This window comes from Pecten maximus, chromosome 5, assembly GCF_902652985.1.
Source record: "Pecten maximus chromosome 5, xPecMax1.1, whole genome shotgun sequence".
Lineage (NCBI taxonomy): Eukaryota > Metazoa > Mollusca > Bivalvia > Pectinida > Pectinidae > Pecten > Pecten maximus.
In genome coordinates this window covers 11,769,630-11,793,070 of record NC_047019.1, presented here as the reverse complement: position 1 = coordinate 11,793,070, position 23,441 = coordinate 11,769,630, and the positions used below count along the sequence as shown (strand labels likewise).

The window sequence follows — 23,441 nt, the reverse complement described above, 5'->3', positions numbered from 1 at the left end:
GACTCGATGTATGGAAAACAAGATGCACTGTATTTTATACTTTAAAATTTCGCACCTGGTGACCATACAAGGGACACTCAAACTGCTAAGGTTTCTCACAGCTTGTTACAATATTTGGTATAACTAGACTTATATCTGTGAACAGACAACAATTGAAATAGCTATCGCTTTATGGAATCGTACACCTGTTAACCTATACAGAGTCAAGCACCTGGCGGATATGACGTCTGTAATAATATTGAAAAATTGTTTTCTTGGAAGACAAGTTTTCTTGGTAGACTAATGTATTTATATATCCAACAACCTATCTTGATATATAAATTTCAACTTCCGAGAATACCTCACAGGTAGAGCTATTTATAATTTTGAAAACGTGGATTTATATATAGAGTGATGACGTAGATTTATATATAGAGTGATGATGTGTCGGCAAAAATAAAATTAGCTATTTCTGAAAACCAGCAAGGTTGTTTTACCGCACAGTCACACACATGGTGATACTTTCGGTTTCGTTTCAACATGGAATACATAATTAAACATCGTTTTACTTTCGTTTTCCTATATCATTATATTGACAAATGATTTTAGGATATATTCTAAAATGGCGTCCGGACCGCTGCACTGTGATTTCTGTAAAATGGACGCAGGGACAGTAAGTGTATAATTTTATCATCGGGCATGTGCTTTGTTTTTATTTAAAATGCATTTGATAAGAAATGACTGACAACTTAGCATTATGTGTGCCTGAAAAACCCTTCTTAGGCAGAAGAGCAAAGAAATACTGCAAACAAAATTATCTCAAACTCTTCTTTTCTTTAATATTGCAATAGATATTCGATTTATTCATGCATTTTGCCGATTTATTCAGTCAAAAAACTGCATAATCAGTATACCTATTCATGCAAAATTATCTTTTTCTTGGACTTTGTGGTCGAGATTATCAGATTATGTTAATTTAACCCCTTATCTCGATAAAACTACATTGTAATTTAAATTGCACCACTATGAGACAATTTCAGATATCGTGCTTTTGTTTTGTTTTTTGTGTTTGTTCAGTGTATAATAGAACAATACAAACTCGATACTCAAACAGGATCCAGTTCTGGTTGAAGCATGTCGTCACATACACTGCCGATACTGTAAGAGAGGAATGACAATGAAGAGTAAAATTCACGGAAGCAGGCTAACAAACTGCTACAAATGTTTAATATGTCATAGATATGGCAAACTGCTCAACATAGTAAGTACTTGTTGTCAAACATATACTATAATATCCATTCTATAGCAATTTTACAATAATGATAACCATAAGCAAATATTAGATGAGTTATATATTTGTTCTTCTGTTGGTAATGGTAAAGACATAAAGAGTATACGAATGATTGTTATGAGTAATTGTATTGGTCAATAGCCCATCATTTCGACTGAGTAGCTAAGAGATATGTTCCACAAATGATCATGTTTCACTTGTAAATTGTTTCTGAACCACGACTTCTTTGAATAATAAAAGTAATAATTTAAGGGAGCAGCCATTTTAGGATTTCATATTGAAACATGGGCTTCGCTAGATCATAAATACATAAATATATATAAAAAATGAATTTATAGTGATTCGTAATACGTTAAATAAAACAGCCATGGCAATTCTGGAAAAGTGTCTCTTAATCATCGAAAAGTACATATTACAACATCCACTTAATTACAACCCATTATGGCAAGCCGTTTGGGTTTTTACCAATTGAAATTGAGATATATCTATTTAATTAAAGATATCTCTATTTAAAATGAAGATATCTCTATTTAATTAGAGATATCTGTAATTTAAATAAATATATATCTATTTAAATAAAGATATGTCTAATTTAAATACAGATATCTCTATTTCTACTGAAAATAGAGATATCTTCTTTTAAATGACAGATATCTCTATTTCAAATTAAGATATCTCTATTTGAATTACAGATATCTTTAATTGTAATTGAGATATCTTTATTTTAAATAGAGATTTCTTTAATTCTTGTCCAATTAAAGATATCTTTATTTAAAATAGAGATATCTCTATCTGAATTAAAGATATCCCTTTTTTAAATAGAGATATCTTTAATTTTGTTTAAATAGAAATGTCTTCATTTTAAATACAGATATCTCTAATTCAAATACAGATATCTCTAATTCAATTAAAGATATCTCTATTTTAAATAGAGATATCTTTAATTGAATTAGACATATCTGCAATTACTTTGCAATACAGATATCTCTATTTCAAATACAGATATCTCTATTTGAATTAAAGATATCTGTATTTACACGTGTTTGCTCAGTGCGAAGATTAATATTGAAACACAAAGAAAATAATGATTACTCCCTAATCCTGATCAATGTTAACGAAACGCTTGTAATTAAATTGGACTATCCGGATCCCATATGCATGCATGAGAGATGTAGGTATAAACCGATGAACTTGCTACTTGGAGGGGATTTCTAAAGAACAGAACATGGCAACTGTTCTACGGAAAATAGAGCGAACTGTTGCGGCTATACGCAGTACCATTGAAAGCAGCACACGGTCTGCATTTCCCGCCATTTTGCGTCACTACTGCTTTACTTCCGTCATGCGCAAAAGGGAGAATCAAGGGAGCAGTCGTTTTTCCTATTTTGATGGTTAAATACAGATATTTCTATTTCATGTCAAATAAAGATATCTTTAATTCAAATAGAGATATCTGTATTCAAAATAAAGATATCTGTATTTCTACAACAATAAGAGATATCGGTATTTGAAATAGAGATATCTTTAATTGAATTAGAGATATCTGTATTTGAATTAGAGATATCTGTATTTGAATTAAAGATATCTTTATTTTAAATACAGATATATTTATTTACAATGAAATGCAGATATCTCTAATTGAAATAAAGATATCTTTAATTGAATTAGATATATCTGTATTTGAATTAGAGATATCTCTATTTCGTGTTTAATTAGAGATATCTGTATTTTAAATAGGGATATCTCTAACTCAAATACAGATATCTCTAATTCAATTAAAGATATCTCTATTTAAATTAAAGATATCTCTCTTTGAATTAAAGATATCTTTAATTTTTATATTAATAATGATATTTTTATTTTGAATACAGATATCTGTATTTAATAGGTAAAAACCCAAACGGCTTGCCATAACCCATAGGAAATGAATGTATCCTATTTCTTGTTGACTGTTACCAGACGTCACCAATACCAATGACATATTTGTTAGCAAATCGTCTACTGAGATATCTATATATTTGTGTTTTAGGATAGTGTTAAAAACAACGAGCAGGTCCTGCCAAGTATCCTAAACGGTATGTATCTTCTGTTTTCCAACAAATACTTTAACATCAGCAAGTACCCTTAAACTTTACGGATTCTTAGTTTAGTTGTTATAACAGGGACAGTTTTTAAGACACCCGGTAGAAATGAGCATTATCATTTGAGTTTTCACGTCGACAGAACATTGACTATAGTCTCCGAGACAACAACTAGCAAAAAGCCGGAATCATGTATGCGGTATACCAGTAAGCAACTAAAAATTCTCCTAATACATGCTTTACGATATAGGAGAAAATTAAACTTAACCCTTTCGCATTCATAGCACATCACCGTCGGTATGAACACGAAGCTGTACTTTCAAAACAAGGACCTGACGTTCATGATCAGTACAGCCAAAGATATGAAATAAGGGTACGTATATATCAACTAATGACGAAAATAGAATAGAACGGCTCCGAAAAGTAACATATTAAACATTTAGAACTAAAGAGAGAATGAATTGGTTTGGTGTTGTTTTCCTTTTTGTCAATACAATTTATGGACGGATAACGTTTAAGACACATATTGTATCTGAATATAAAATCTGATATTACCCTTCACCTGAAATATTAACATAAACTTGTTTCTTTTACATAGGGGCTAAAAAACTCAAAATTGACATGCGCCATCAACGCTGTTGTACAGGTAACCATTCTATTACTAATTTGTCACGCATATATTTTTAAAAGATGTATAAACTATCACAAAAACGTCATGTTTGTTTTGATATATAACTTCCGTCGAACACCTGTAGTACTAACTACTTAAGAGTTCTGACTGATTTACAAATAATAATTTACCTTAAGATATTTACCTGTAGACGACAACTACATATATTCCTCGATGATGATAATGACGACGACGACAACGACGATGATGATGTTAAAACCTTTTATTTCGTATTGCTGAAAACACAAAGCGCTTTATCAGTATTGCTAAGCTTATCTGGTCTGTAATCTGAATGTTTTCCTATTATTTTACAGGTGTTAGCACAAACGCCAGGATTTTTTGAGGATGTGCATGACTATTGCAGTAAGGTAAGGTTCACACTCAGAGCAGACCTTTATGTTCCTCAGAACCGTTCACTTAAGTCCTGAACAACTTGTCTTTGTACTTAGTATTATGATAAAATTATATATTCATCATCTTATGTTGCAAAAAGCTAATTAATCGATAATTGGAATTAATCATAAATTAAAATATAGCTAGTATTGGGAAAATAAAAGTACAAAAATAATTAAGAAATAAAAAATTAAAAATAAGTAATGTTAGAAAAATAAAAATGTTTTATTTGATTTAATTATCTATTCCAGTATTTCGTGGGGGTATTGGTGCCATTTCTGACCGCCTCACAATTGAAAGCAAAGATATTAAATAAAACAACAACAACTGAAATTTGATTAGTGTTGTGTTATGATATTTTCTACTATATAGATTCGTCCAAACAAAGAAAATCCTTAAAATAACTAATGTAAACAACACATCAATAACCATAGCAATTAGATTAGTAAATCGTGTGAATTTGTGATGTTACGCATATGCTTGTTCATGTCAAATTAGTGTCATAGAAGTTGTTTTTTTAATTTTATTTCAGAGTAAACAAAAGTATCTGGCAAGCACACTTTTAGAAGTCATTGTAGATGTAAATGGTGCACTGGGTCAAAGTAGTACAGAAGCATTGCAAGCTGAAGTCATCAGACGGTAACTGATAATGTGGCAATATGTATATATATATCAATCATTATTACTTACAGCGAAAAATACTAATAGAGATAAATAGAGATGACAAAATATATCAAATATATATGAAATGCAGTCACGAAAAGACTTATAAAATTATCCCGAACATTAGATCTGTGAGCTCTTCCTCTGCGATGTTTATGTGTTATATATTAAAACAGTGCAATTTTTATATCTTTTTGGTACAAATCATATGATGAACGAAAAAAACCATGGATTAAAGGAAGAAACTATGTTGAAGAATAAAAGCAAATTCATAGATCAGTTTTCGTTGGAACATCATGTTATCAAACAATATTTATCGTGTGACAAACGTATGATTATGATACAATAATGTACATAGAATATTCAAATCAAATAATGAATTATATATCAGCAGAAATTTATAAATTACAGTTTTCCCCTACAGTGAAAGTGTTCTTTGTTCGTATTGTCTCTCTTTACTATTGTAGGAAAATAGTTAAACTATTTCAGTGGGTAGGTTAATGTTTTTCTATCTGTATATTTTCCGCTGTAGTGGGGATGACTTTTCCTTCTGGAAACAGCACGACTGCCATTCCTTTCTGTTGTGTCTGATTGAAGCTTTGAGAGAAGACCTGGGAAAAGGTTCATACTTTAATGTCTATAGTTTGCACGCATGATTATGATTTAAAAAAAAGGTCATTTAAGAACAGCCTCCCGTGAGTGCGATATGCATGCATGTGGTGAGTGCATAAATGTGTTTTGGGAGGCTGCTGTATGTTCGTGTTAAGTCTCCTTGTGTACGTCCAGAACTTTTGCCGATTTATAGTGCTACCTCACTGAAGCAAACTGCCGAAGACATCCAACAGGACACCCCACCCGGTTACATTATACTGACAACGGGCGAACCAATCGTCCTACTCCTATTATGCTGAGCGCTAAGCAGGAGTAGCAACTACCATTTTTAAAGACTCTGGTATGTCTCGGCCAGGGGACAGAATCCAAAGCCTTCCTCACAGGGGCGAACGCTCAACTAAATGTCAAAGTGAGGCATTGACAAGGTGACAAAAGTTCAGTCGCCTCTTACGATCATGCGATGGGGGCAGCAGGTACAATTCTTACGCCCTATCTGCAGAGCGTGGTTGAGATAGCATTTCCCAGCTACACTTTACTTTTCGATATTACAGGTTAAATAGGAAAATTAAGACTCACTTGGTATGTGTATGATAATACTCATTTTAGAAATCAAATAATCCATATAAAAAATATGTAAATTGTTATACTTAAAAATATATATAATAATATGCTTCATATAAAAATGTATGTGTATTTCAATACTTCTTGCTATGTATATGTGATATATAGAAATGTATGTGTATTGAAGTGCTCCTTTCTCTTCCATACGATATGTAAAATATAAAACAATTTATATGTTTATCATTATGTTCGTTTCGTTCGATATCATATGTTAATTATAAAAGTGTGTGTGTATTTCAATATTCTTTTTTTTTTTTTTTTTTATCTTTTAGACAGTATGGAGTTATTCACGGGACAGATAAAGAATCGATTTGAATGCGCAAAATGTATGCAAGTAAGTCTATCTATTTTGACTTCTCAATATAGTTTATTTTCATGGCTGGCAATGCTATAAAGACTCCTTAACATGATCCACAGAATTGAGAATTATTTTTAATTGATTTTCAGAAAGAGTGTTCCGAACTTCAGGACTTCACATCGTTATGTATTCCTGTCACTGAGGTAATGATCAAAACATACGAAAATGGGCAATTTTGTTTTTTATTGTGAAACTCAGATATTCTGCTTAAGATACTATGACTATAACTGCAATCCATTCATAGACTGTATTAACCAGTGAAAGAAAAAAAAATTAAAAAAAAAAAAAAGATATCGCCAAAAGCGCCATCGTCATGAACCATGAGACCATGATGTATGGTTAGTTAGGGCCAACATGTGCATATCATCAAACTGTTATCCCATTCCAATAGAAATCAAATAAACGAATGCAATAAAATGTGCAATGTTTTTAAGCATATTATACCTGTAAATGTAACCTATAATCAACAAGTTCAACATATTAGGTCTTGTGCATCAAAGAAAAAACATATTCCGAATACCATAGTTATCATTTAAACTTGTTCTGTATCACGTACAAAATATGTTTTGATTTCTATGTTAACACCATGAGCACTTAGAGGTTAGACTGAGATGGTATATAATGATATCGTTGTGATGATTTACATTTTTTTTCTTCAATTTATTATTCTAGAAATCTGTGGATAATGGTATACAGCTCCTTTTCCGAAAGGAAAGGTTGGCAGATTCCAATATGTTGTGTCGATCGTGTAGTAAAGGTAATGCATTAACTCTGACACGAGTTTATGAGATTTGGCAATAATATTGAAGTCCAATTACAGCAAAAAAGGAAGGGCATCATATCTACATATAAATATGTATGTTTATTTTGTACATTTGAGGAGGGGCCGCGATAGCTCAGTCAGTTAGATCAATGCTCTGGATGGGCCTCCCGTTTGTTGTTCAGTGAGGTTGTCACCAACTACTACAATGATACCCACCTCAAAATGACCTCGGCTCTTCACGGAACGTTAAAACCAGCAAGCAAACTGTACATTACCTACTCTTTAGACTTAAGACGATAATGTGGGCTAGGAATGGCGGGAAATGCGCCTTCAAGGATGGTATAATACAGCATCAAACAAGTATAGTCAGTTAAGTACAAACAAGATCATTGTAAATTAGTGCGTGTAACTTGTCCGGATTTATCTTTTCCCAACACCATGCTTCTGAAATTTGACATGTAAATTTCGGTGTTTTTGTTCAAAGGAGATTTTGGGTAACAGACTGTCACTAGGCTGAATTGCTGACGTTTTGTTCAATTTATACTAGAAATGATATCCAACAATTCGATACTGCAGTGACAATCTTTGGCATAATCCAAGCTCTCATTTTCCTTCACTACTAATAACCAACGAACTTTCGCGTGCAATTATTTTGGACGTATTTCGCGGGCGATTAAAATTAGCAAAATTAATCGACGCGAAATAGTTTCAATTACAGGTACAGTATGCCTTTTATGATTGCAAATCGCCAAATTAAACCGCCACGAAAAAATCGTTAGACACGAATACGCGAAATGAAGTCTTTTTAAATGTTTTGAATGCATCAAAGGAGACGTCGTTTGAAGACACTAACCCTATCTCCTTTACTGGGTCCTGGCACCGATCCAGGAGAAATCTCCCATTTTATTGATAAGGAATTGAATTAAAAGTGTGGATAGGCTTAAAGTGTAGTTTACTGTTACAGGTCAGAAATCAGGGGCTGGAAAATTGTATATCAAAGAGTTACTGCTTGAGAGAGCTCCCAGCATTTTTATCCTTCAACTGGCAAGATTTAAAGAGGTGTGTATTTTCACCAATGTAAACCAGTACTTTCCTTATCAAGTCTTCACCAATGTAAAATAGTACTATCTTTATAAAGTCTTCACCAATGTAAAAAAAGTACTTTCCGTATAAAGACTTCACCAATGTAAAAATGTACTTTCCTTATAAAGTCTTACACCTTTAACGTATACTTATATGACATTCAGTGGTCATGAACATCAGTCAATGTAATGTTGTAAACTGATAGGGATTTCAACCTGAACTCAACACCAATGTCTATATTTGCTACTGACGGCCCCAGTAAAAATTATTTATATACTGTTCTATGCGCTGCTTCTCTATTTCTCAAAGGTGAGAACAAGTAATGGACTCGTGAAATTAGAAAAACTACAAACCTTGGTTCCATACAACAAGAAAATACAGCTCCATACAGTAAGTGGTTAATATCGATATCTAAAGTAAAAAAAAAACGCATTTATTTTGTTTATCCTCTGACATTTAATGTTGAAACTAGCTTTATTAAATAAGCTGCACTTTTGAACTGTCTGCATCATTCCCCAATGTATGACAACGAATGCAATGTTTTTAATGTTTCTTTTTTCTTTTCTTTTTTTCAGGGCGAAAAATCCTTAGTTACATACAAGTTATACGCCATTATTTCCCATCTAGGGACTATCGAAGGTGGTCATTATGTGTCATATGTACAGACACTGAAAGGTCAGCGTGACCTTGCTACCCCAACCCACAGAGACAACGACACACGTGGTCATGCACGTGACCGTTCAAGTACATGGTACCATTGCACAGATTCTATTGTCACGCGAGTGAGTCCAGACAATGGGTATCCCATTTGCTCCGACGCGTATCTATTGTTTTATCACAAAATGGAACGTTCATGCTAATGTGTTGATACTTTGGCAACAACATGTGGTAGATCTGACACTGGATAAAAATATATATTGGATATAAATATGAAAGATGTAACATGGTGATGATAATGTTGCAAACAAGAAAATGAAAATTCTTTAGCGCACGATAACAAATTCTCGTTTAAGATTTATTTAATCTTTGAATTGTTTGTTCTGGATTATTTTAATCATTGTTTTAATGATAATTAGACCCACGGGAAATATTACTATCGAGAATAAATAAATGACGTCATATTATTTTTCTAGGTAGTGGAAAATGTCCCTGTCGAAATAAGCCTGTTATAGTTTTATGCAATGTATGTGCTACCGGTAAATAATACTGAATAAAACATATACTGATATTATATCTTTAATAATTTCATAACATTGGTTATGTAATACATTTACCTGTTCACTCCAGATCTATGCAATAATACAATTTATATTTATCCCCCTATGAAATTCTAGTCGGCTTGTCATATTGGCCATTAACACTTTACGTGAATACGTTGAGATTTTATTAGAAGGATTACTTTTCATCACTTACATGATTACATGCAGTTCTGATTGTTATACAATTCATATAACGTGTTTACACCATATAACTCACTAATATATCAGTTTACACCTTACCTAACCCACTATACATACATAACAAACTACCAACATTTCCAATCTTTCTTGTGCTTTAGGAGAAATTTGACCTTCCGGCTAAAAACCAATAAACTATCGCTGTTTTATCAGGCTTCGCTGAGAAATACCGTAAGGAATTTTAAATGAAAGTAATTCACTTCAATTCTTCCACCTGATTGGACTTATTTGATAAGTTTGTACACAGAAGGTTCTTTAAATGTACGAGTCGTATAGTTTTGGGTTTCAAATCAGAGAGTAGGTGTCCTTATCTTACAGTAGTTTATATTCACGTCACGCACCTGAAGGCGACGCCCTTTCAATGCTAGTCGTATATATCGTCGCTGTTAAGTAGAGGGTCCACAAGATTAGGTGTGCGATACCATATACATAAACCCGTCACTCAACCAAATCTTATTCAACTATAGATAAAAAAAATCTAAGTAGACGAAATGTTTTCTTTAGAATTAAAGAATAGTTGTTTACCCTAACTCTTACTTGAAGTATTTATAGTGTCTCTTACAAACTGTACACAGTATACGGATAGTGAGGACATCGTCTCTTCACTGTGACATTGGTTAAATGAGTTCTATGTAATTACGTGGAAAGGGGAATTACATCGCTAATGACAGCAGGTAAGTCGACATCATCGTTAATATTTCCATATTCTATAAAATTTACGTAAATAGTGTGGTCCTGATACATTTTGACACAATTCGAATGTCTATTTCATTGGTATTGAATGTAATTATTTAGTGAGGAATATCACTAATGATATAACGCTTCAGTACGTATAGGTGATACATATGATTGTGACATTCGACTGCTGTACACAAATCACTACTAATGTATATACATCTTAAAAGTATATCTACAATGAATTCAAATTTAAAGGTGAATAAAAACCTGTAACAGTCAATATGACTGTTAAATTGAATATGACTGTTCTGTCAAACTGGTAATACATTACAGTGAATTCAACTGTTATATGAACAGTGAATACGAGTATTTAGGTTTAAACTGAATACGACTGTTGCCTCAGTCTACAGTGAATTCGACTGTTCCCCCAGTCTTCAGTGAATACGACTGGTCCCCCAGTCTACAGTGAATACGACTGTTCCCCCAGTCTACAGTGAATACGACTGTTCCCCCAGTCTACAGTGAATACGACTGTTCCCCCAGTCTACAGTGAATACGACTGTTCCCTCAGTCTACAGTGAATACGACTGTTCCCCCAGTCTACAGTGAATACGACTGTTCCCCCAGTCTACAGTGAATACGACTGTTGCCTCAGTCTACAGTGAATACGACTGTTGCCTCAGTCTACAGTTAATACGACTGTTCCCTCAGTCTACAATGAATACGACTGTTCCCTAGTCTACAGTGAATACGACTGCTCCCTAGTCTACAGTGAATACGACTGTTCCCTCAGTCTACGACTGTTGTCTCAGTCTACAGTTAATAGGACTGTTCCCTCAGTCTACAGTGAATACGACTGTTCCCCCAGTCTACAGTGAATACGACTGTTCCCTCATCTACAGTGAATACGACTGTTCCCTCAGTCTACAGTTAATACGACTGTTCCCTCTGTCTACGACTGTTCCCCCAGTCTACAGTGAATACGACTGTTCCCTCAGTCTACAGTGAATACTACTGTTCCCCCAGTCTACAGTTAATACGACTGTTCCCCCAGTCTACAGTGAATACGACTGTTTCCTCAGTCTACAGTTAATACGACTGTTCCCTCTGTCTACAGTGAATACGACTGTTCCCTCAGTCTACAATGAATACGACTGTTCCCTAGTCTACAGTGAATACGACTGGTCCCTCAGTCTACAGTGAATACGACTGTTCCCTCAGTCTACAGTGAATACGACTGTTGGCTCAGCCTTCAGTATACGACTGTTCCATCGGCCTACAGTGAATAAAACTGGGTTTTTTTGTGCATTTTGCCTTTACGTGTCGTATGTATTAGATCTCCTCTGTAAATACCTGTAATGACATGTTTAAATCCTAATGGATTCCGTTGAATGTTTATAAGTTAATTAATCACGCAAATGTCTACCTAAATTTAGCGGGTTATCTTAACCCTCACCTCATAATCAGTAATACAGCAATTTGTTATTCATGCCACTTTCGTTTTTTTAGTCTTTTCACAAAAGGAGCATTGATTTTTTTATTGTTAATTGACAAATTACAGATTTCCGTAATGCATTTTTTGGTCTACGTGGCCATATAATCAATAAGAATCACTGGTATACCATTACTTTAGAGAGCTTTACCTGACATAAGGCCGACACAAACAAGTTTGTGCTGTCTGTGTATTTTATATCACCAAATACCGTTTAAAAACATCAGGTTCGAGTGTATAAAGAACGCTTTAACAAAAATAAGCGAAGTGAAAATAACCGAATCCAAATTTAATTAAAATTTTGTATTTATATAGATTGGTGTGACACCACTGTCGATGTAGGAGTGATATAATAGCTAGGCTTAATCCGTATAACACTTAGTGTTTTGTCATTTGATGTATAAAGTATACAGCCTTAAGTTTGTTGATAATCAAGCTTTGTGTGGACTTCGTAGTTTTAAAAGAGGAGACGCCAATGTAGATAACTAACGAAGAACGGCAAATTAATATGTGATCCTTAAAAAATCAAAAACAACATAGGAACCGGAATGTTACAGCTACAATTAATATGTGGCCATTAAAAGGCTAATAATAGAACACATGTGAACTTCAGCGTAACAGTTACAATTAATATGTCACCATTAAAAACTAATAATAGAATACATGGGAACTGTAATGTGACTATTAAAAGACTGGTAATAGAACACATGAGAATTTCAGCGTAACAGGTAGAATTAATACGTGTCCATTAAAAAACTAGAACACATGGGTACTGTATTGCAACAGTTAAAGAAAATTGACTAAATACAAAAGAATTTTTGATAATTTATTGGTAAATTATTTTGTCAAAATAAAAAGTATTAGACCAGTATAACTATCACAAGAAGGCATCAGAAATCCCACTAACAGCAAACCAACAACTTTTGTTCAACTGCACTAGAAATGTTTTCGTTTGAAACGTGCATTAGATATCAGATATATTCCATCAGATCCAGTGGGTATAAATATGGAAATACGATGGCTGATTGATATGTTGTGACCCTCATATCGAAGGATTTGAATTCTGCCGGACATATTGTATTATTTTTCAACATAATCCCTTTCAGTATCTATACACTTTTGCCAGCGGTGTTTAAGGGCCTCAATGTCACTTTTATAGAAGTCGTTTTCCTAGCTGTTCAGAAAGTCATCCACTGCATGTATGACGCCATCATCAGACTGAAAGTGGGTGCCTAATAGATGACAGACTGATAGTACGAGATCAGGTGAATAAGGCGGATTCTGAATCAATTTAAAACCACAATCGTGAATGGCAGCCATGGCAATAACAGGCTTGTGAACAGGAGCATTGTCCTGATGGAAAACACACCTTTATTGAGCTTTCCACGGCGCTTAAGTTTAATATTTTCCCGTCACTACCTCAGAAGTGAAGCATAGTATTTGTCATTGATTGTTTGTTCCTTTTGGAGATAATCTACCAGCAGAATACCATCTGCATCCCAGAAAATCGAGGCCAAACCCTTCCTATGTGATAGAACAGTCTTTGCCTTCTTTGGCGGGGGAGAGCCAGGATGCATCCATTGTTCCGATTTTTGTTTGGCCTCTGGGGTAAAACGATGGACCTATATTTCATCCAGAGTGACAATTCTCTGAAGAAAGTTGGCAGGATATTCCTCAAGAAGGTTAAGATTAGCATGCGATCATGTGATCATGTGAACCTGGTGTGCTTCTGACCAACTTTCAGAAGTCTTGTTACCAATCGGACCGAAAACTTTCCCATTGTCAGATCCTCGGTCAGAATGGAATGTACTCTTTCTTGTGCAATGCCAACTCTTAATGCTATAAATATTGCTGTGACTCGTCTGTCAGTCATAACAATATCATGAATTTGTTTTACCCTTTCTGGGGTTGCAACATTGACAGGCCTTCCAAGTCATCCTCAAGGCTCTGTCCGCCGCGCTTAAATTCCGCCACCCACGTTTTCATTGTAGCATACTATTATAAAGGAGCATCTTTCCCTAGTGTTGCTACCATACCACTACTGATATCCACAGATGTTAAAATCTTTTTACGCAAATATTGAATCACTGCTCTTTCATCGATTTTGTCCATTTTGCAAAAGTCGTCTGTCTTGTTTACTTTTAAGTGCTACCCGTCGATGTAAACTACCCAGATGAGACCGGGCCCTATATAGTCAGAGAACAGTAGGACTTAAAAAGAACATCGTTGAGTGTCTCCTTAAACACGAACAAAAAAAACCCTCCTTGAGTACCTCCTTCAGTACGGGGCTCAGAACATATCAATCATCCCTCGTATCAAGGATCCCACTTACGACAAACCAACAAGTTTTCTTCGCCTTTCTATCAGGTACATTTCATCATACAATGTACCTAGGACGAAACAAAGTCATTCAATTCATTAATTCTTACTATTTATTCTAGAGTGAATTTGTATGGAAAGATGCTGTAATATCTTATGTGTAGTTTGTACAAACAATTTTCATGTTTACATAGCTAGAACCTAATATACATTTATCGATAAATAACCCTACATGTATCGATAGGTCAGTGCTTACACAAAGAGCACAAGCTAGTTATGTGTATGACTATAACAGGCTTACTGTATTAAAACCATAAATCATCAATACAAATTATTTATATTTACACATATATAATAAACAACAAACACATAACTCAATCTCACCTCTTACAAACCGAAAACTTTAATGCACCGCAAAGTGGTGCTACACCAGACACAATTTGTAATCCAATATTTTGTCAATATTTCAAATTAGTGTTCTCCTCAATACTCATAATACAGTATTTGTTAAGCAATACAAACCAATAACGTAATATTGACAAAACTAAATTGGAAAATTCCTCACATACCCGTACGTTATAAATCCGGCCCTTGGTCGTCTGTGAAGGGGCTCTCTCCTACGTGGTATAACGGACGGTAGAAACAGTTCGCATCATAAATCTCGGATTATATTCCAGTCGACAGGATCTACCATGACCACAATTTCACCGATAACGTGTCCCACAACACAACAATATATAATAACAGTGAAATGAATGGAAAGGCTTAAAATGGTACGCTTTTTATTGATTGAGGGGATAATCGATAGCTGTTTTCTTTCAAGTATATCAAATTACTACATATTTTGGAGGAAAGAAACCATGTTTCAGAGATCACCTAATGTAATACCTTTTGATTGGTTAGATATAATTTAATGAGCTTAATATGCTGATCTAGAAAATGTTGATATGACAGGTATGTCGATAGTTATCCAGCATCTCTCTTGCTATCCTCTCTGTGGAAGTGAATCAATATGAACGGGAAAGGTATCTAAGCGGGTTCAGGGTTGGCAGAGTTTGCATAATGTAGTCTATTATCCAACTCCATCACACTGCGATATTACCGTGACATGAATGTTTTCTATTGATCCGCCCGGTACATTCAGAGACATGTTGATAAAGGCAGTCAGGATGTAAAAAGAGGGAAATTGGTCACATATTAGTGTGAACATCCTGACAGATCACATCGTCATGGACTGTCAGTAGAGATAATACAGTGAAGTTTTAAATTCCCTATCAGATCTGTATATCGAATGGGCTGGATACTGGCCGTATCAAGTGGCGCTGGAACAAAATTGATTTTATTTTTTCATTTCATTGGTAGATTCTCGCTGAAGACAGACAGCATGGTGTGAATCAACCTGACTCGATACAGACCTGACGGGTGAGACATTTCATTTTACAAGTGAATATTCAAATCTGCAGAAATTAAAGTGAATTGTGTAATGCGTGCTTCTATGCTAGATGATAATTACCACTGGCAGTATATATTATTCATCAGATGGAAATTATTTTGTTGTATTCATGGAACTATTTCGGATAATGTACATTGCATAAGTGTTTAAATAATACATTAAACACAAGCAGAACAGGACCAAATCAACCAATGATCGTCCATTTACTTTCCTTGTAGATCGCATCATGGACGGGAATGACCAAAACCCCGGTCGAGGAGACATTCTAGACGTGCATACGGGTACCCAGAGACACTTCTTAATAACAGAGGTCAGTGGTTTCACGACCTCGACCGAAGCCAGCATCTTAGAGACAGAAACGGATGCTGAGGCTGTGACAGAGTCGGTTACTGAAACGAAAGGCGATGAAGATATTCAGTCAGCGTCCGCAACCCAAAACGATCCTACACAAAGAAAAACACCAAATGAAGGGTTGGTCGTGAAGCCGGATTCTGTAAATGAAAATTTGAACACAGAAAAAGATGAGGATAATGCTAATACAGAGAACATTAAGTTGAGTGATAATACTGTTCCAAATGTAACGCCGTCTCCTCCAGTGAAAGAACGCAGTAAGTTGGCCTTGGAACTGGACAGGCTTCAGGCAGAGGATGACATACGAGAGGAACGCGCCAAGAGGAAGTTTAAAAGGGACGTCAGGAGAACAAAGCGTGCTATGGACAAAGCTCAGAGAGAAAAGGGCGTTGAACTCTACCCTGACATCAACAAAACCAAGGCTGCCATAAAAAAGGTTCAAACAGACGAGGAAAAATTTGCTTTAACAAAAGAGCGAGCTAAGTTAGATGAGGAAACAGACAAATTGAAACACGAAATAGACGATAGGTTTGGTATTCTCTTGAGAGAGAAGCGACCCGACATTACATCTCTGGCAGAAAACGTGTTTTCTAGGACTCGTGGAGATTCCGAATTTCCTAGTCATATAACACGGGTGCTCACAAGATCGGAGATCGAAGATCTACGGCTGGTGTTCGGCATGTTCGATGTGAAAGGGAAAGGGTAAGCACAGGAGTCCGACTTTCTTTCAACAAAAAAATTAAATGATCCTAATGAAAATAAAACGTATACTACATGTATCCTTATTCATAGAACGTCAGACTTCTGAAGGTAATCTGCAAAAGGAACAAATGTCGATTTGTCGAAAGCTGTGCTAAATGAAGTTCTCTGCATTAGGTATCTACAAAGTTCATTTTGAATTGCAATTGCATTTGAGCTTAATAATTTTTTTTTTCCACCATAAGATAATCATAAATGTTGGCCATGCCTATTAACACCGATTTTGATATTTCTGGTGTTAATATTCCACCATAAGATAATTATAAATGTTGGTTATTCTGGTGTTAAGATTCCACCATAAGATAATTATAAATGTTCGCCATGCCTAATAACACCGATTTTGATATTTCTGGTGTTTATATTCCACCATAAGACGTTTCAGAGCCTTATTTGTAACACAAACAGGTACATAAATGACAAGGACATCAAGAGGATTGTGAAGATGCTTGGATTCCGTGCTTCTGCCAAGGTGTTTGATGGCATGATCAGTAAGTAGTTACACCAAGACATTCAAAGGCGTTCTTAACTAGGTACAGCGGCAGGTTGAAATCCTCTTTAGAAAATCGCACATCAAAATTAAAGTTTTAAAGTGTAAGGGTGCAGGATTTTTTTTTTATCTAAAATTTGATAATCAGGCCTGCCAAGATGAAGCTTAATTCAGTGATTTTCGACATTTTCTTGAGAATAAGTCCTTTCGATTAATTGTGACTCGTACTCGGTCTTATTTCATCCTACATTACAGCCGATAATAAAACATATCGTTATGACTATGTCTGCGATATCTATTACGTATATCTAAATTATGTCAGCAGTTCATGTACTTTTAAGTTTACATACTGTTTAATATGATAATACGGGATACCTCTGTTCAAGAGGGTCCATTGAAATGATACCGGTGCACTTATAATCAAGTTATCAATGTTTTACCTGTAAACCTTAGGACGATTGTTTGTCATTGTTTCGACTCCTTATCAACACAAAAGGGTCATTTAAGGACAGGCTATACCTTTTAACATTGTCTATAGAGTTATACACGTGTCAATAAGTTAATAGAGTTTTAACATTGTCTATAGAGTATATACCTGGTATACTACAGGAGAGACGGTACAGGTGTCAATAAGTTAATACAGATCTAACATTGTCTATAGAGTATATACCTGGTATACTACAGGAGAGAGAGTACAGATGTAATAAGTTAATACAGTCCTAACATTGTCTATAGAGTATATACCTGGTATACTACAGGAGAGACAGTACAGGTGTTAATAAGTTAATACAGATCTAACATTGTCTATAGAGTATAAACCTGGTATACTTCATCTACAGGAGAGACAGTGGAGATGTCAATAAGTTAATACAGATCTAACATTGTCTATAGAGTATATACCTGGTATACTACAGGAGAGACGGTACAGCTAGGTATCAATAATTTAATACAGTTCTAACATTGTCTATAGAGTATATACCTGGTATACTACAGGATAGACAGTACAGGTGTCAATAAGTTAATACAGATCTAACATTGTCTATAGAGTATATACCTGGTATACTACAGGAGAGACGGTACAGCTAGGTATCAATAATTTAATACAGTTCTAACATTGTCTATAGAGTATATACCTGGTATACTACAGGAGAGACGGTACAGCTAGGTATCAATAATTTAATACAGTTCTAACATTGTCTATAGAGTATATACCTGGTATACTACAGGAGAGACAGTACAGGTGTCAATAAGTTAATACAGTATTGTCTATAGAGTATATACCTGGTATACTACAGGAGAGACAGTACAGGTGTCAATAAGTTAATACAGATCTAACATTGTCTATAGAGTATATACCTGGTATACTTTATCTCCTACAGGTGACAGTACAGGTGTCAATAAGTTAATACAGATCTAACATTGTCTATAGAGTACATACCTGGTATACTACAGGAGAGACAGTACAGGTGTCAATAAGTTAATACAGTTCTAACATTGTCTATAGAGTATATACCAGGTAAACTTCATCTACAGGAGACAGTACAGATGTCAATAAGTTAATACAGTATTGTCTATAGAGTATATACCTGGTATACTACAGGAGAGACAGTACATGTGTCAATAAGTTAATACAGTTCTAACATTGTCTATAGAGTATATACCTGGTATACTTCAGATACAGGTGAGACAGTACAGGTGTCAATAAGTTAATACAGTTCTAACATTGTCTATAGAGTATATACCTGGTATACTTAATCTCCTACAGGAGAGAGAGTACAGGTGTCAATAAGTTAATACAGTCCTAACATTGTCTATAGAGTATATACCTGGTATACTACAGGTGACAGTACAGGTGTCAATAAGTTAATACAGTTCTAACATTGTCTATAGAGTATATACCTGGTATACTTAATCTCCTACAGGAGAGACAGTACAGGTGTCAATAAGTTAATACAGTCCTAACATTGTCTATAGAGTATATACCTGGTATACTACAGGAGAGACGGTACAGGTGTCAATAAGTTAATACAGTCCTAACATTGTATATACAGTATATACCTGGTATACTTCATATACAGGTGAGACAGTACAGGTGTTAATAAGTTAATACAGATCTAACATTGTCTATAGAGCATATACCTGGTATACTTCATCTACAGGAGAGAGAGTACAGGTGTCAATATGTTAATACAGTATTGTCTATATAGTATATACCTGGTATACTACAGGAGAGACAGTACAGGTGTCAATAAGTTAATACAGTTCTAACATTGTCTATAGAGTATATACCTGGTATACTACAGGTGACAGTACAGGTGTCAATAAGTAAATACAGTTCTAACATTCTCTATAGAGTATATACCTGGTATGCTACAGGAGAGACAGTACAGGTGTCAATAAGGTAATACAGTCCTAACATTGTCTATAGAGTATATACCTGGCATACTTAATCTCCTACAGGAGAGAGAGAGTACAGGTGTCAATAAGTTAATACAGTTCTAACATTGTCTATAGAGTATATACCTGGTATACTTAATCTCCTACAGGAGAGACAGTACAGGTGTCAATAAGTTAATACAGTCCTAACATTGTCTATAGAGTATATACCTGGTATACTACAGGTGACAGTACAGGTGTCAATAAGTTAATACAGTTCTAACATTATCTATAGAGTATATACCTGGTATACTTCATCTACAGGAGAGAGAGAGAGTACAGGTGTTAATTAGTTAATAGAGTTTTAACATTGTCTATAGAGTATATACCTGGTATACTACAGGATAGACAGTACAGGTGTCAATAAGGTAATACAGTTCTGACATTGTCTATAGAGTATATACCTGGTATACTTCATCTCCTACAGGAGAGACAGTACAGGTAACAATAAGTTAATACAGATCTAACATTGTCTATATAGTATATACCTGGTATACTTCATCTCCTACAGGTGACAGTACAGGTGTTAATAAGGTAATACAGTTCTAACATTGTCTATAGAGTATATACCTGGTATACTACAGGATAGACAGTACAGGTGTCAATAAGGTAATACAGTTCTAACATTGTCTATAGAGTATATACCTGGTATACTACAGGATAGACAGTACAGGTGTCAATAAGGTAATACAGTTCTAACATTGTCTATAGAGTATATACCTGGTATACTACAGGATAGACAGTACAGGTGTTAATAAGGTAATACAGTTCTAACATTGTCTATAGAGTATATACCTGGTATACTACAGGATAGACAGTACAGGTGTCAATAAGGTAATACAGTTCTAACATTGTCTATAGAGTATATACCTGGTATACTACAGGATAGACAGTACAGGTGTCAATAAGGTAATACAGTTCTAACATTGTCTATAGAGTATATACCTGGTATACTTCATCTCCTACAGGAGAGACAGTACAGGTAACAATAAGTTAATACAGATCTAACATTGTCTATAAAGTATATACCTGTAATACTACAGGGGAGAGAGTACAGGTGTCAATCAGTTAATACAGTTCTAACATTGTCTATAGAGTATATACCTGGTATACTACAGGAGAGAGAGTACAGGTGTCAATCAGTTAATACAGTTCTAACATTGTCTATATAGTATATACCTGGTATACTACAGGATAGACAGTACAGGTGTCAATAAGTTAATACAGTATTGTCTATAGAGTATATACCTGGTATACTACAGGAGAGAGAGTACAGGTGTCAATAAGTTAATACAGATCTAACATTGTCTATAGAGTATATACCTGGTATACTACAGGAGAGACGGTACAGCTAGGTATCAATAATTTAATACAGTTCTAACATTGTCTATAGAGTACATACCTGGTATACTACAGGAGAGACAGTACAGGTGTTAATAAGTTAATACAGATCTAACATTGTCTATAGAGTATATACCTGGTATACTTCATCTCATACAGGTGAGACAGTACAGGTGTTAATAAGTTAATACAGATCTAACATTGTCTATAGAGTATATACCTGGTATACTACAGGAGAGACAGTACAGGTGTCAATACGTTAATACAGTTCTAACATTGTCCATTGTCTATAGAGTATATACCTGGTATACTACAGGTGACAGTACAGGTGTCAATAAGTTAATACAGTTCTAACATTGTCTATAGAGTATATACCTGGTATACTACAGGTGACAGTACAGGTGTCAATAAGTTAATACAGTTCTAACATTGTCTATAGAGTATATACCTGGTATACTACAGGTGACAGTACAGGTGTCAATAAGTTAATACAGTTCTAACATTGTCTATAGAGTATATACCTGGTATACTACAGGAGAGACAGTACAGGTGTCAATAAGTTAATACAGGAGACAGTACAGGTGTCAATAAGTTAATACAGGAGACAGTACAGGTGTCAATAAGTTAATACAGGAGACAGTACAGGTGTCAATAAGTTAATACAGGAGACAGTACAGGTGTCAATAAGTTAATACAGGAGACAGTACAGGTGTCAATAAGTTAATACAGGAGACAGTACAGGTGTCAATAAGTTAATACAGGAGACAGTACAGGTGTTAATAAGTTAATCCCTTCCTAACATTGTCTACAGAGTATATATCAGGTTTATTCTATTTCCTGCAGGAGAGCTTGCTGGTGATACTGGCCATGTGACATTTGTCAATTTCCTAGAATTTATCATAAAGAGTCAGGGAGATGGACCAGACCCCTTTTATGAAATCAAACAGGTAAGTTAAGCGACAAAGTGTTGGTTTAACTCGATAAGAGTATAAATATAAATTCAATCTGTTAAAGGTAGGAATTAGGATGTTATTTTTTCTCTTTGGTATGAGATATGCAAATAGGTGGCGCTACTGGTATTTGCACATGGAAATGGGCCTAGGTATAACTTATATGTGTCATTCAGGTGATACAGGTAATCGGTTGCATACATATTTTTTTTAAATTTTTTTTTTTAATTTTATTTTCTATCAATGAGATAGAACAGGCTAGGGGAAGAGTTTGTATGATGTGTGAGAAATGCATATTTTTGTGTCATTGTTTTTGATAATCATGATGTTTGTTTTAATAAACTCATCAGTTGGTGCCTATGTCGCTGTGAAATACAGTTTTTTTTTTTTATTGGATTGTGTAGAACTAGAAGGGAATACAACTTAGTGTTATATTTGTTAGAAATCTCCTTTACCTCATATATATATGCAAAATTTAATCATTATCTCTATACTTAATCATCATTTTGGATTTGCAGGCCTTTGAGCTGCTGGACGAGGGTGAAAAGGGTTACGTGACATTTGAGGATTTACGCGAGGCTGTAGATGACAATAAACTGACATTTTCTAATCAGATGTTGAAGGAAATGTTGCAAGAAGCGGACAAATCTGGGGATGGAAAATTAACGTTACAGGAATACACCCAGATCATGTTACATACAAGTCGATTCAAGTTTGCTTGACACCCTATCAAGCTTCTATATACAAGAATGTAAATATGAGAATTTTGAATTAATATATGAATATCGGTCACCATATTGTAAAGTTAGAGTTTCAGTTGTTTCATGCATTTTGAAACAAAAATTACGTTTCTTTTCTAGAAATTGTCAATTATTTTCTCTATAAATTTAATTTTGTCAATTTTTTGTGATAAAAAAACCCTTGAAAATTCATACAGCTGCATGTAATTTTAGTATTACATAATTTACAGTGTTCAAAATTTGCTAAAGTCTTATAAATGAATAAAATGAAATGAAATAATTGATACCACTTTTTTTCTTGATATTTACTTTTATATCCTTTAAAACGTTTAAATAATAATAATTTTTGTTATCTTCAAAATTACATTTTCAGTTGATTTAATGCATTATTTGACTGTTATTATGTTGATACATAAAAAGAAAAACCCCAACATGTTATGAAGAAATAAAACAAAAGAAATGAG

At 34.5% G+C, this 23,441-nt stretch overlaps 2 protein-coding genes across 2 annotated transcripts; both read left to right on the top strand.

The window, feature by feature from the left end:
- The first annotated feature begins 256 nt into the window (after nucleotides 1-256).
- LOC117327162 (ubiquitin carboxyl-terminal hydrolase 2-like) lies at nucleotides 257-9,745 on the top strand. The gene is made up of 14 exons (XM_033884015.1): nucleotides 257-652; nucleotides 1,094-1,240; nucleotides 3,300-3,345; nucleotides 3,636-3,724; nucleotides 3,950-3,997; nucleotides 4,336-4,389; nucleotides 4,947-5,053; nucleotides 5,610-5,698; nucleotides 6,583-6,644; nucleotides 6,758-6,811; nucleotides 7,341-7,425; nucleotides 8,396-8,490; nucleotides 8,824-8,904; nucleotides 9,090-9,745. Exons 1-14 carry the CDS (start codon nucleotides 602-604, stop codon nucleotides 9,372-9,374), a joined length of 1,293 nt encoding a protein of 430 aa, XP_033739906.1. The 5' UTR covers nucleotides 257-601; the 3' UTR covers nucleotides 9,375-9,745.
- A 335-nt stretch (nucleotides 9,746-10,080) lies between these two features.
- Nucleotides 10,081-23,440, top strand: LOC117327160. The gene is made up of 6 exons (XM_033884014.1): nucleotides 10,081-10,645; nucleotides 15,823-15,882; nucleotides 16,132-16,966; nucleotides 17,429-17,511; nucleotides 22,131-22,234; nucleotides 22,756-23,440. The coding sequence occupies exons 3-6, from the start codon at nucleotides 16,140-16,142 to the stop codon at nucleotides 22,957-22,959; spliced, it is 1,218 nt and encodes a 405-aa protein (XP_033739905.1). The 5' UTR covers nucleotides 10,081-10,645; nucleotides 15,823-15,882; nucleotides 16,132-16,139; the 3' UTR covers nucleotides 22,960-23,440.
- The last annotated feature ends 1 nt before the right edge of the window (nucleotide 23,441 follows it).